The sequence below is a fragment of the Artemia sp. Qi Xiang Cuo genome, chromosome 13, assembly GCF_049724085.1.
Source record: "Artemia sp. Qi Xiang Cuo chromosome 13, ASM4972408v1, whole genome shotgun sequence".
In the NCBI taxonomy this organism is placed as follows: domain Eukaryota; kingdom Metazoa; phylum Arthropoda; class Branchiopoda; order Anostraca; family Artemiidae; genus Artemia; species Artemia sp. Qi Xiang Cuo.
In genome coordinates this window covers 37,462,109-37,475,087 of record NC_142806.1, presented here as the reverse complement: position 1 = coordinate 37,475,087, position 12,979 = coordinate 37,462,109, and the positions used below count along the sequence as shown (strand labels likewise).

Here is a 12,979-nt window from a genome sequence, read left to right as displayed (position 1 = left end):
TTTAAACCATTGCCAGTTGATATGTCAATTATTATGTCTTTACAGGAAGGTTTAGTTCCACCGGCCCATCTTCCTCAACACTTCGAGAATCTTCTTGAAGCCATTGCCTCAGTGTATAATGAAGACCCTTTGGACCTCAATCTCTGCTTAGAATTCTGGTATTCTTCTGACTACCATGGTCCTCAAAGGAACAACGCAAGACAAATGGCCCTCAACAAGTTTGTTCGTCTCGCAGGAGATTTGCTACCCCCATCTCTTTATATTCCATACACGCGTATGCTCGGAAGTCTTGCCAATAGTCCACGAGCAGCTCACTACGTTTTTAATCTTTTAAAGCAGAACGGCGTTGGACAGGCGAGCACTGTGTCATGGGATCATTTTTTCTCCACTTTGGCTCGGTATTTGGCTAATCTTAGACAAGAGACTTTTCCTGTTCAGGACACAGTTTATAGACAACGTGGAACCGCCATAGGGGGAATAACCGCACAGGAAATGTTTGGATTTCAGGAAATTTTAAGACTTACAAGAATTGTTGCATCTCATGATGATGTTGGTAAGTACCTTAAAGCTGAAAATTATTTGTAATATTATGGTTTACTGAAATTCAATCAGAGGCTGTGCTTTAGCGCAGCCTAAGTAAAGATTTATTTTGCTTCCATGTATTGTTTTTTATTTAATTGGGCTAATTTGATTGGAAATTGAATGTTCAAGTGTCCTTTTTAAGAGTCAAAAGTGATTGGAGAGGGTAGCCAGCCCCCCTCCTGTCCCATTTTTTACTACCTGCCCTCTCTTGACCCCACGATATCTGACCACAATTTTGTAGGTATGTTGTTCAAAATTGTCAAAAGGTTCAGGAAATAGGCCTCCGGGGTCGACAGGACACCCACAGCCCCGGCTGCAAGGGTCATAAATAATGAAATTGCCAATTGTTTGTACATAGGGTTTTTCATGGAAAGGGGGGGGGACTATTTGATGTTGGATATGAGATCGGCTCGAAACTTTCAGGTATCGTTGTCTATCTCCAAATTGCCCAACATTTTTTGTTTGTTTGGGGGGGGGGTTGGAAATAGACCACACTGTTCTGTCTCTGATCAGTTTGAAACTTACAACTGTAAGTCTTTGAGCCAAGAGGAACCTAATGTACAAAAATAAAGTTGTTCCCGAGCGCGCCTTCTTTCCCCCAATAAAAAATGAGGCTGAAAAAAGCGTCAAAAACTGTTTTCCTGATCGGCTCGAGACTTATATCTTTAAGTTATGAGGCCTAGGGGCCCCCATGCAGAAGGAATAATGGGAAACAAGTTAGTTCCCTCCAAAACAGGGACCGACAATAGTCAAGGAAAGGACCAACAAACTTTTTTCTGGTCACCTTGTATGAAAATGATAGTTGTAGAAACTTTGGAGGGTGTTTTTATGCTGGAAATTGAAAGTTTGTGCTCTTTTTAGGGCCAGGAAAAATTATAAGGCCACCAGCTTATCTATTTGGAATGGTTTTTTATAATACGAGAAACAAAAATTACACTGCTCGAATGCAGGTCATTTTCAGTAAAAGGCAAATCGCCTTCTGGCCTTTAGAAGGTTTTGGGGGTGGTAACCCAACTCCTGTTTGTTGTAATTTCTCTTCGTTTTAAGCTAGAATTGATTATTCATTTAAATGTATTTTTGGTTTAAGATTTATTAAATTACCTGTAGCATTATCTGTTATCTTTATGTGATTATTTATTTTAATTTCTGTACATCGGCGTTTCATTTATTCGTTAATTGTAGTGTCTGTTGTTTTAAGTTTGAACTACTCTTTGACTTTATTCCTCCTCGTCTTAGGTTTTAATATGGCTCTACTTTTCTTTGATAAACTTTTTTTTGACAACATTTTTATTTAAGTTAATCTTCTTAAAAGATTTTTCTAGTACCCTTTTACACCCTTCCCTTATCAAAATGGTTTTTCTGGCTTACTGATTTGTGCTAGATCAGTGGTTCCCTATCAATTTTAGGCATTTTTAAAATCCCAAACTAGGCATTTTTAAAGTACTGATACCCCCGCCCGTGATATTTAAATATTTTTATTCAAAATTGACGAAGCTTAAAAGGCCATTAACTCGGTATTGTTTTTTTTTGGGGGGGGGAGGGTTTCATCCCCTAGGCATATTTTATACTAATCAAAAACATTGTCTGAATACAACACCTTTTATACAATATATAATGTCATTGCAATAATATCATGGATCTTTTTTGTCCTTTAATTGCATTTGAATGTGGCATCATTCACGTGATTTTTTTTCCCCCATTTAAGGCTCTAAAGTATAGTCACCCGAAGGGTGCGTGTCCTGCCCATGACCCACCAAAATATTGCCAAGCCCCATCGGTGGGGCCAGCGCCCCACGCTGGGAATCACGGTTTTAGATTAAGGCGTTTTATTAATAATCTTCTATAAAATACACCTTCATGATATAACCTAGTAATTCGAGTTATATACTTTAAGATTTCCAACTCTCCCTAGATCTATGATGTCCGGACAGCTAGTCGTTTTCAGAAAACGTCGATCGATTGTTTTTGTTCAAGTAGGACAATCAGTATAAGTCAGGTAGAAATTAAAGTAGAAAGAAGGTTAACGAAAGGATTTCCCATCTATGTAATTCGAGAAGCAAAGTGGGCAGTGGCCCTTCTAAGACACTACTCATCCTCTCACGTCCCAAACCTTTTAGAAGGAAAGTAGGTATTTTGCACATTATTTGAACTGGAATTATGCAAGATTTTCCAGTCTTTATTGTAATACGCGCCTAGGCACTTGTTCCCTCCAAAACTACCCCCTTCCTCCTCTCTGTGCTCCCCTTGCTAACGTCTTAGAAGAAAGGTAGGCATGTTGTGCCTTCGTTGAAATGAAATAAGGCATGGATTGTTTATCTATCTCATTGGAGAAGCAGGATGGGCTTGTTGTACATGATGGGCTTCTGCCCCTCCTACTGCCAAATGTCTTGTACAAAAGTATCCTTGCTGCATCTTGTTTGAAGCCAAATTGCACAATGATCTTAAATTTATATTCTTGGAAGAATTAAAAGTGGGTTCCTGGCCCCTCCAGCACCCCCGCTTCTTTGATTCTATCTTTGAAACTTTGAAGGAAGTAATTTGCTTAGAAATTCACTAAAAAATGAAGCTATCTGTGAACTTGTAATTTTAAGAGAAGTGCTATAATTCCAAATTAATTTTTAAAAAAGGTAGTTCTAAGGAATTTACTATAAAAATAAAAAGTTAGAGATTTACTGAGTAGTGGTATCTGCGCCCTCTTTGAAATAAAGGATTTTTACTGGAAACTCTTAATTCAAAAGGAATAGCTTGAGAAAAACTGTCCCATTTGATGAGACAGTTTTGGAATTGACTATGCTTAATTTGAATCTCAAGTCAGAGTTTCCCTAAGATGCTTGTTTTATTCCGTTTTGCCTAAAGTCATTCTACTGAAAATAAAACCTGAGATTTAATTGACAGAAAAAGCTTGTACATATTGTATTTTTTAAGGTTGTCAGGAAGTAAACTGTAACGTTAATTTTAGCAGAACAGTGTTTTTGAAGAAAGTCTTGAAGGAACGGGCCGTAGTTTTTCTTTCAGAAGGAAAATCTTTTGAGGAATAACATTTTAAAGTTTCAAGGGGTTGACAGTTACAAGGTCGGAATAAAATTGATTGTTAAAAAACATTTTCAAAATTTTGTTCCTGCTATACAATCGTTACTGAAGTTGACCAAAGGTTGCTGTGACGTAAATATAGTTCAAGTGAATATAGCCAGAAATACTCGTATTTTGCCAATGACTACACAAACCGCCATCATTAGAACATGGGAAACGTTTTATGAGCTTCTGTATAGGTTATATTTTAGGTTTTGCGACACTGTTATGTTTACTTATATTTATGTTTAGCTATTTTAACTTAAAAACCTTTGATGTATCTTTAATCTTATTTTTTTTTCAACTTAAGTTAGTTCGGCTGTTAGTAACAGCAATAAATTTATTCTCCATAGCGACTTAGTTGGCTATTTTACTTTGTTGTTGGACTTATCTGTTATGTTTCTAACCTGTAAGCTGATATTTTATGAAGATCTTATGTGATTTGTGATATTTATAATTTAGATACTTATTTGCTTTGGGGGGTGGTGGCGGGGGCTTGCTATTCCATCCACACACAATTGTCTTCCAAAGTGTGTCCAAATATCAAAGACTAAATCAGCTGATTTTGGGGTCATACCTCAAAAGCAGCTCTTAGAAAAAAGCGTTTATCGGTTGTTCTCCATTTTCGTAATAATCATAATAAATCACGTAAAAACATGTGATTGAAATTTATGAGTTTGCAAGCTTCGACAAGTCAAAAAAGTACAAGTATATGAAATTAAGGCTTAATTTAGTCATTTCCTTAGATGATGTGGCTTTATCGTTCATCTTCCTCCTTAGTATTTGATGCCTTGTCTTTTCTATTCTCCTTATTTTCTCACTCTAGCTCGGATATCCCTGGCAGAGAATCCAGTCTGGACACCATTGGTTACCTTTCTTGGACTTGTCACTTGTAGTGTCCCATTATTGCTTAAAGCTGACTTATTAAAAGCATTGTCTGCATTTGCGAAGTCACGTGACATTGCGTCCACCCTGTGGCATTATGTAGAAATGGCCCAAGTAATCCCTACAACACCTTCCACTTCCAAATTTCCCCAAAGAGGTATTCACACCGATCTTGAAGAGGTTGAATCACGAAGTGAAGAATATCCAGTAACAAGAGGGTTCCTGGAATTGCTGAATGCACTGGTTGAAGTGGATGTGCCTCTACATCTTGGAACACCGAATAGAACGCCTGGAATAGATCCATATGTTAAGTTCGTTGTGGAAAGCGTTCTGATGAAAAGTCATTCACGAGCCTATAAGAAGTCGTCTGAAAAGGTACTACACATTATTTGTGTTTTTTTTTTTGGGGGGGGGGGGGGTACCCTCTCTGAAATAGTCGATGCGTCGATTAGTTTTTAGTTGTTTCCTACCTCCATGGCAAAAGCGATTTTTGAAACAGTTTGTAGTAACGAACTGTAAAGTATGGAGCAACTCGGCCCAATAGTAACCGAACTCTTAAAGAACAGAATTTGGATTTAAAAAAAGATAAATTAACAGAATTTGCTCTTTATTCTCATTCCAAATATATAAGATTCATTAAGTTTAATGTTATCCTTCAAATGCTACGTGCCTGAGAAAATTTGCCTGATTTTCTAAAAAGGGAGGAAACATCCCCTTCAATTCAAGGAGTCTTTTTGAAAATTACAACATCAGATCCAACGTATCAGAAAACCCTAGTGTAGAAGTTTTAAGCTCCTACCTGCATTTTTTTTTTTTTTTTTTTTTTTTTTTTTTTTTTTTTTTTGCCAGAAGAGTGATTGCAGATACGTGTTTATTAGTTTTTGTTTTGTTTTGAGTTTTTTTTTTCAGGGGTGATCGTATCGAATCAGTAGTCAAGTTCTTGCGCCCTTTTTAAGTGACCAAAAAGATTGCCATTTTGCCATTTTGTGAGATAGCCATTTATAAATGGTTATCTAACAAATTGTGAGATAGCCATTTTGTAACCAATAGTCCAAAGAGAATATAACGGTGTCTTCAGTAATCAAATATAAGAAATATTTAGGCGATCGTTGAACTAAATCAAAACAAGTTCTGAGTATGTGGATTTTGAGAAAGTTGACAAAGCAAAATCTGAAGATCTACTTATACTATTAAGTTAGACCTTTAAGGGTAAGTTGTGAGGATTTTGAACTAGCCAGAAGCTACTATTTGCATACTTTCAATGCTATCACTACAGTTAATGTAAATAATGATGCTAACAGTGTTAAGGTGAAACTCTTAGGAGTTATTTAGGGATCGTTCCAATTAAACGAAAAAACTGTCTGCATTCTGTTGTTCAGAAGGGCATATAAGCAATATCATAGGCAGCGCTACTTTATAATAGCTAGACATATTATTGAAACTTTAAAAGAAGCTAATTTGATTCAAAACTATAAGTTCTTGTGTCCTTTCTAAGATTAAATAGAGATTGTAGGGCAATTAGCCCGTCTCACAAGCCGATTTATTTCCCAAACACATCCAGTCAAAATTTTGAGACAACTATTTTGCTCAGCATAGAAGAACGGTCCAGCAACTATGTCCTTAGGGATATTAGGCATGTCTACCCCCAACAATTATGCAATTAGTCCAATATATAACGTGACTAAGTACTACTTTAAAACTAAATAAAAAAGTATTGTGTCTGCGGTTGCCGATAAGAAACTTCAGCAAGATATCGAGAACGACTGGGGGTATTAAGTTGAAGCTTTCAAGGCTGCTACTGTTACTGCTTCTGCTCTTACAATTTAAATAAATAGATAGAGTGTAAATGTATCCAGGTTGTCAAAGAGCATAGATAGAATCTTCTGGGAATGATATTAAGTTTTACTTATTCAGGTCAAATTGAGGAGGTATAAAATTAAATTAAAAAATAATATTTGGGTAAGGATTAAAAATTGTTGAAAAAGTGTCTTCCAAAATACTAATAGCAAGCCAAACCATGGATGCTTATAGAAAAAAAAAATATCAATAAAAAACGAACAGAAATTAATTAAAAAAAAACTTTCTCCGCAAAACAAGTTTTTCAAAGAAAAGCAAAGAGCTCTATTAAGCCAAAAATTGGCAGAAATGAAGTCAAGTAATCGTCCAAGTGTAAAACCACCATAAATCACTATTAATAAATAAATGAAACTCAAAAGTAACATAATTAGAATAAATAGCGGAGTCAAACTTAAAACGAGCAAAAATTAACATTAGTAGTGCTGATAGCCCCCAATGCCTTCTCAAGACCAGAACATATTTTGCGCTTTACTGAAAACAAAATATGTTTAAATGTTTTCACTTTTTTTACTTAAATAAATAGACAAAATTTAAGACTTTAAGGAATAAATATCAGTATAGGTATATTAAACTGTCAATCCACGGTCATTTGTTTTTGTGTTTGTTTTTTCTGTAAAGTCTAAACTATTTTCGGGTCTTGAGAAGGCATGGGGATTGTCAGCCCTAGTAATGGTAATTTTGGCTCGTTTTGAGTTTGACTCGGCTATTTATTCTAATTTCTGTTCGTTTTGAGTTTTATTTATTTGTTTATAGTGATTTGTGGTAGTTTTACGCTTGGAAGATTAGTTTACTTTATTTCTGTCCATTTTTGGCTCAATGGAGCTCTTTACTTTTCTTTGAAAAACCTACTTTGTGGAAAGTTTTTTTTTTATTAATACAAATATAAGCAGCGTCATTCAGCCAGGGAGGGGTGGAGCACCTCCCTTGCCCTCCCCCCTTATGGGCACCCATACCTCCTCTACATCCTCGCTATCTACTCCTGGTTTTGGGAACGAAGCCCACGGAGTCCTCTGGTGGCTTTATCCCTTTCCAAGACCACCACAGATTGACAAATGTAGACGACGCTGCTGTAGCTCAGTAGGATGAAAATTTAGATAGTACTGCAACAAATTGGGAGAATTTAAGGCATTTTATAGTATCGTTTTCTTAACGAAAGACCATGATTAGTGCACTAATTAAAGCTAGGAACACCAATTTCTTGAATATTTGCACTTTCACTGCAGGACGAAGTCGAAAATTTATACTAATCATGCTAAACTTGAATGGCGCACAAGCAGCTGTTTTCAGCGCTGTGTGTGCATCTCCTTGGGGCAATGCTCTTGCGTTGCCTAATCTAAAGAGCCATGTGCCTTCCATTTATTATGTTTTATTAATTCGTTTAATTAATTTTTTCGCGGTCACACTGTATGGAAGAGGAGGTCCTAAAAACTTAGGATGGGAGTGTTTCAACTGAAAACTGAAAGTTCCAGTGCCTTTTTAAAAATCGAATTTGTTTTTAGGGCAACCAGCCCCCTTCCGCATTTTTTGCAACCTAGCTCCCCGTAACCCCATTATGTCGGATCAAAGTTTTAGCATAGCAAAATTATTCATAATAATCAAAAGGTCTGATAAATATTTCCACACTAAATGTGTCCAATAAGTACGGGGGTGACTAAACCCCCACAGCCACTGGGGTAAGGGCCATAAAAAATGCAAATTACCAACTGTTTATATTTAAAGATATGTTTTATAGTATAAAATGGGGGTGTGTTTGATCTTTTGAGTGGGGTTCGCTTGAAATTTTCAGAGATCGTTCCTTGGTTCAAGAGGAACATACATTTTGTTGGAAGAGGAAAGGTTTTAAGGAGTCTGGTAATAGGCCACAAAGCTGTTTGTCCTCGGCTGCTTTGAAACTTATAGTCAGAAGTTCTTAATGCCAAAAGTAAAATAATCTAAGTTTGAAGCCATAGATCTCCAATAAATAGGGCCCAAAAAAGGACCAACAAGCTTTTCCTTTCTATCTATTTGACGTTTATATTCTTAAACTTTTGGATTAAAGGACCCCTTTTGCAAAAGGAAAATATAGAATCTGATATTATATGTGTTCCCTCGAAAAAGAGAACCGAAAAAGAAGAAGAGACAAAGGGTCAGGATATTTTTCCCCGAACAGCTTGAAATTTAGAACCGTAAGTTTCTGGGTTAAGGTGATCCTAATGGACAGTGAAAACAAAAAATCGAGAAAAAACACGTTTATTCGCCTGAAAACTTTATTCACTGAACAATTTGAAACTTGTATCTTGGATATAGCTCAATTTTGCTCTGATTCAAAAGTTCGTTGTTGCACTGAGTCAGGACTTAGCTCAGGTGATTTTCTGAATTTATTGTTCTGAGGGAGAGAGAAGAATTTATTGAAAAAAAACCAAACATATCAACAAAAAATTATTGCTACTTCCCTTAACAAGCAAAGCTTCTCCGTGGGAGAGGTAGAGAAAACAAAATCCTTAAAAAAAAAAGAACACTTGGCCACCAACACTACTAATACCACCACACTAAACAATAAATACAAAATAATATCATATATTATACTTCCTCCGGGAACATATCAACAAAACTTTACTCTGTCCTGAGTATTGTGAGTCAGAACATTACTCTATAACCGACTTAGTTTGTTTTTAGAATTCGTATTCCTTTTTTAAACTGAAGTTTCGAACCTGTAATAACGCCTGCATTACATATATTATTATTTTTATTATTTACCTTTTTGTAGAAAGAGCATATTCATAATTTGATTCGATTACTTTCATTTAGGCTTATTTTCTTACTCTCTGTGGCTTGTTGAAAGGTTTTGGACAGTCAGTAGATTTATAGTTTTTTATTTTCTTTTAAATGTGTTCGTGGTAATGAACGGCTAGTAAAGTGCAACCCATAAAAATAGTAATCGAAACTAAAAATGTCGGCCTAGGAACAATATGTATGTAAGCATGTTGTTTTTTTGTTTCATGCAGAGAAGTTTTTAGCTTTAATCCTATAATATTGCAGATTAATTATATCAATTGTTCAAGTTTCTTTAAAAAATTATTTTCCCTTTTCTTATTGCCAGACGCTACACTCTCTGCCTCGGTAGTAGTTTTTTAATCCATGTATTCCACTGTGAAATTGCGGAAGATCTAATTCTCAAACGTTTTCCATTCTCTTTGGCTAATCTTTCATAATATTTTTTCGTAAACACAAAAGGAAATTAAAGGGACATTATTACACATCCTTATATCTTCAAGATTGTAGTTTCTTAATATGAATAATACTGATTTTGGCCAGGCTATGCGAATTTACTCATGAATTTTTGTTTATTTCTATTTCTTATGCTATTTTAACGTTTGTTAACTTTCTTCCTTTATTTTACAAAAATGTTTTTCAGTGGCAAATTTGTGAGCTCGCAGTCAAGTTTCTTCATAAGCTTCTAATGAAATATGAGCCAGCTGTAGGGGATATCCAACATCGTGAACGTGACGCTCCTCAACAGCCCGGGTATTCTGTCCTTGTTGCAATGTTACAAGACTCTCCTCTTCTAAAAATGGTGAGTTTTTGAGTTCAGTTAGTTCATCCAAACAAGTTTTGCTAGTGTAACGATAGAGTTACCAATTTTTCCACTGTCTTTTATTCTTGTTAAGCCAAATAAAAACCAATTTTTCACTAAATTAGGTTTTATTTTGCACCTGTTAAAGCCTATTATAGAGCTAAACAACCTTCCACCGTACCAATTGCTGCGAAAAACTCGAGAAGAAGACATTATTCAAAGTCACCAAATTCAGAGAAAATCTAGGAAATTTAAAAAAAAAATGCTTTAAAACTTCCTTATAAAAGACTAGCGGAAGTGACTTTGAAACAGCAGTAAATATAAAGTCCGTGATTTTTAAGGAATTAGAATTTTGTTGAAATAGTGTTTAGTTCAGAAGGAGCCATAGACTAGACTAGTGCTCATTTTTTTTTTTACAAAATTAAGGGGGAGGGGTGCTTTGACCATGAACCTGAACATGAGTTCTCCTGAAACTAAAACCGTTTTTGAATGTCTGGGCATCACTTAATCAAATTATCAAACATTATCAAATATCAACTGTTAAAACCATTTTTTTAAACCAAAATAAAACTTAACGTTACCATTTTTTCCACTGTGTTCATAAAGCTCTTTGGACGTCTTTAACAAAATGTGTAACATTGATCTTCTTTTCTATTAATTTTGTAATTTCAGATTCTCTATTTAATTGAGGAGAGCGTTCGGCACTTTGATGAATATGTTGATTTTCCTGAGCGTAAGGCTTGCGACAGAAGCGCATTGTCTTGTTTGTACATCTTCAATCGGTGCATCCAAATGCAGGAAATTTTCTTGGAAATGGTGAGGAGTGAAGGCTCATCATTGAGAGTAACATCGCTTGGTACCCTTTTACTTGGTGTCAATCAGAGAACAAACAGACCTGATCATATGCTCAAAATAGCCAAGTATGTAAATAATCAATTTTTGTGTACAGCCGTGCGAAGCCTAAAGGACAGTTTTTTTTTCGTTTTTTTGTCAATCTTTGGGATTTCAGGGAATTAATCGAATATTAAACTGTTTCTGCATGGAAAGGCCATTCTTCAGTAAGAACTGCTAGAAAATTAGTAACAAAAAAGTAGATTTTATAAGTGGGCGTAGGCAGATACTATTATGAACAACTTGCAGAAGTGCAAATCCGTCTAAGGCCAATATAGAGCAAAGCTCTGTTTGCGTCTCGACTATAGGGGTAAAACAGAGACATGGTTTTGGGGAATGCAGGCTTTAACTACAGTCCCTAGAGTTTACATTCTTGACTTTATTCATATCACTGCTAAAAAGCTAATATGAAAATAGCTTCGATGTAAAAAATGTTTCTTGAATATATTAAATACGGATTTTCTTGAACATGGGAAAAAAACATGCCTCTAACTTTTGAAGCAACGAGTGAAGGGATAAACGACGCCTCTTTCTTGGGCGAAAAAAGTTGTGCTAGTTTATAAGTCGTTAATAACATATGCTTGAGAATAGAGCCGTTTCCTATGGTAAATACATTCACTTAGCCATAACTAATAGTTATTGCATTTGTTAATGACAATTTAATTTATATTTTTTTAAGTTAAGTCAGTGTCTCGCTTTATGTTAGTAGTTTTCAAATTTGATTCATTTTTTCTAAACAAACCTTCGCTGAAGGTTTTCAGACTTCTATAGACTTTAAGATCCTAGGGTGCTTACGGTACGGTACGCTATCTGTAAACATGATTAAGAAGTTAGTCCAAGCGGCATATGTATTCTGAAAAGTAGCTTGGGCATGTTCATAAGATGGATAGAGACTGCAGGCCTTGAATATTCCTTCTAAATTGTCTGCAAGATGGCAAAAAAGGATTGAATGCCTTATATTCGGATGGGATGCTGTTATAAAAATGTCTTAATCCTTGGGAACCTACAAGGAAAAGGCCAAAGCGGAACCTTTTGACAGAATGAGTCAGAGAAGTACTGATTGCCAGCAGCTTGGCAATCACAAGTTCAGTGTATAATAGTTACTTTGGCTCAGTAGCTACAGCCTTTACTATGAAAATAGATTCATTTATTTTTCATAACAAAATTTCATGGTTTGACCTTTGTAAGCTAAGATCTTTACTTTGACCATTAAAACAGTGTACTTTACAAACGTGTAATGCTAAAATTAGAAGGGTAGCTAGGTAGTCAATCGTATTCTTGATTGAAAGTCTTTCTAAACAATTTAGAAAGACTTTCTAATTTTCAAATTTGATTCATTATTTCACATTAGAAAGTTTCTAAACAATCAGCTCTGCTGATTGTTTAGAAACTTTCTAAAATTATAAATAAAATAATACAATATTCATTAGTAGATTTAGTTAATGGCTTAATTTAAAGATGAAGTTTCTGAATATTCCCCCTTTGTGTATAGCATGGAACCATCCTTATTGCAACATGTCATACATGATAAAAGCAATGGGGCTAAAGTCAATGTTCAGTTAGTAGCATTATTCTAAAGCTTTTTTTACTCACTTCGTCGTTTCTAATACATTATTGCTGACAGTATAGCTTGACACATCAATATTTACCGTCTCTTTTTCAGATTGATAGTGTTTTCACCACATCATTTCAAAAATCGGTAAAATGGTTTTACCGATTATACCGATGTAAAATGGTTTTACCGAAAAATAAATTTCAGTTGATTTTTTTAATAAACTGAAATTAATATCAGTATTATTCTAATCACAGACCAGTGAAGATCGTTTATAGTATGTGTCAGATAATCCAAAAGCTATCCTGGCTAACCAAATAGACATGTTGAAGACCAAATTTAATATGAAATATTGACAATATTTTTTCTATCATGAACAAGCTATGAGCAAGATCAAGAAAAATAAATCAGCAATGCAAGTCGATAGGAGACTAGTAATATCCTCCTTGTCGCCTAAAATAATCTGACAATTATATTTAGTAAAAAATATTGACGACACAAAATAAAAACATTTTTGTCAGCCAGGATTCTCTCAAGAAGCGGGTATTTTGTGCTTTACCCCCCCCCCCCCCCCGAATTATTAATTATAC

At 35.2% G+C, this 12,979-nt stretch overlaps 1 protein-coding gene across 5 annotated transcripts in view; it reads left to right on the top strand.

The window, feature by feature from the left end:
• The window catches only part of Nup205 (nuclear pore complex protein Nup205), a 171,102-nt gene that overhangs the window by 94,306 nt on the left and 63,817 nt on the right, over nt 1-12,979 (top strand). For all 5 annotated transcript variants that reach the window (XM_089099638.1, XM_089099640.1, XM_089099637.1 and 2 more), the window contains exons 10-13: nt 46-553; nt 4,478-4,911; nt 9,788-9,946; nt 10,619-10,866. In XM_089099638.1, the coding sequence (XP_088955764.1) occupies nt 46-553; nt 4,478-4,911; nt 9,788-9,946; nt 10,619-10,866 (1,349 nt within the window). The remainder of the gene's footprint in view (nt 1-45; nt 554-4,477; nt 4,912-9,787; nt 9,947-10,618; nt 10,867-12,979) is intronic.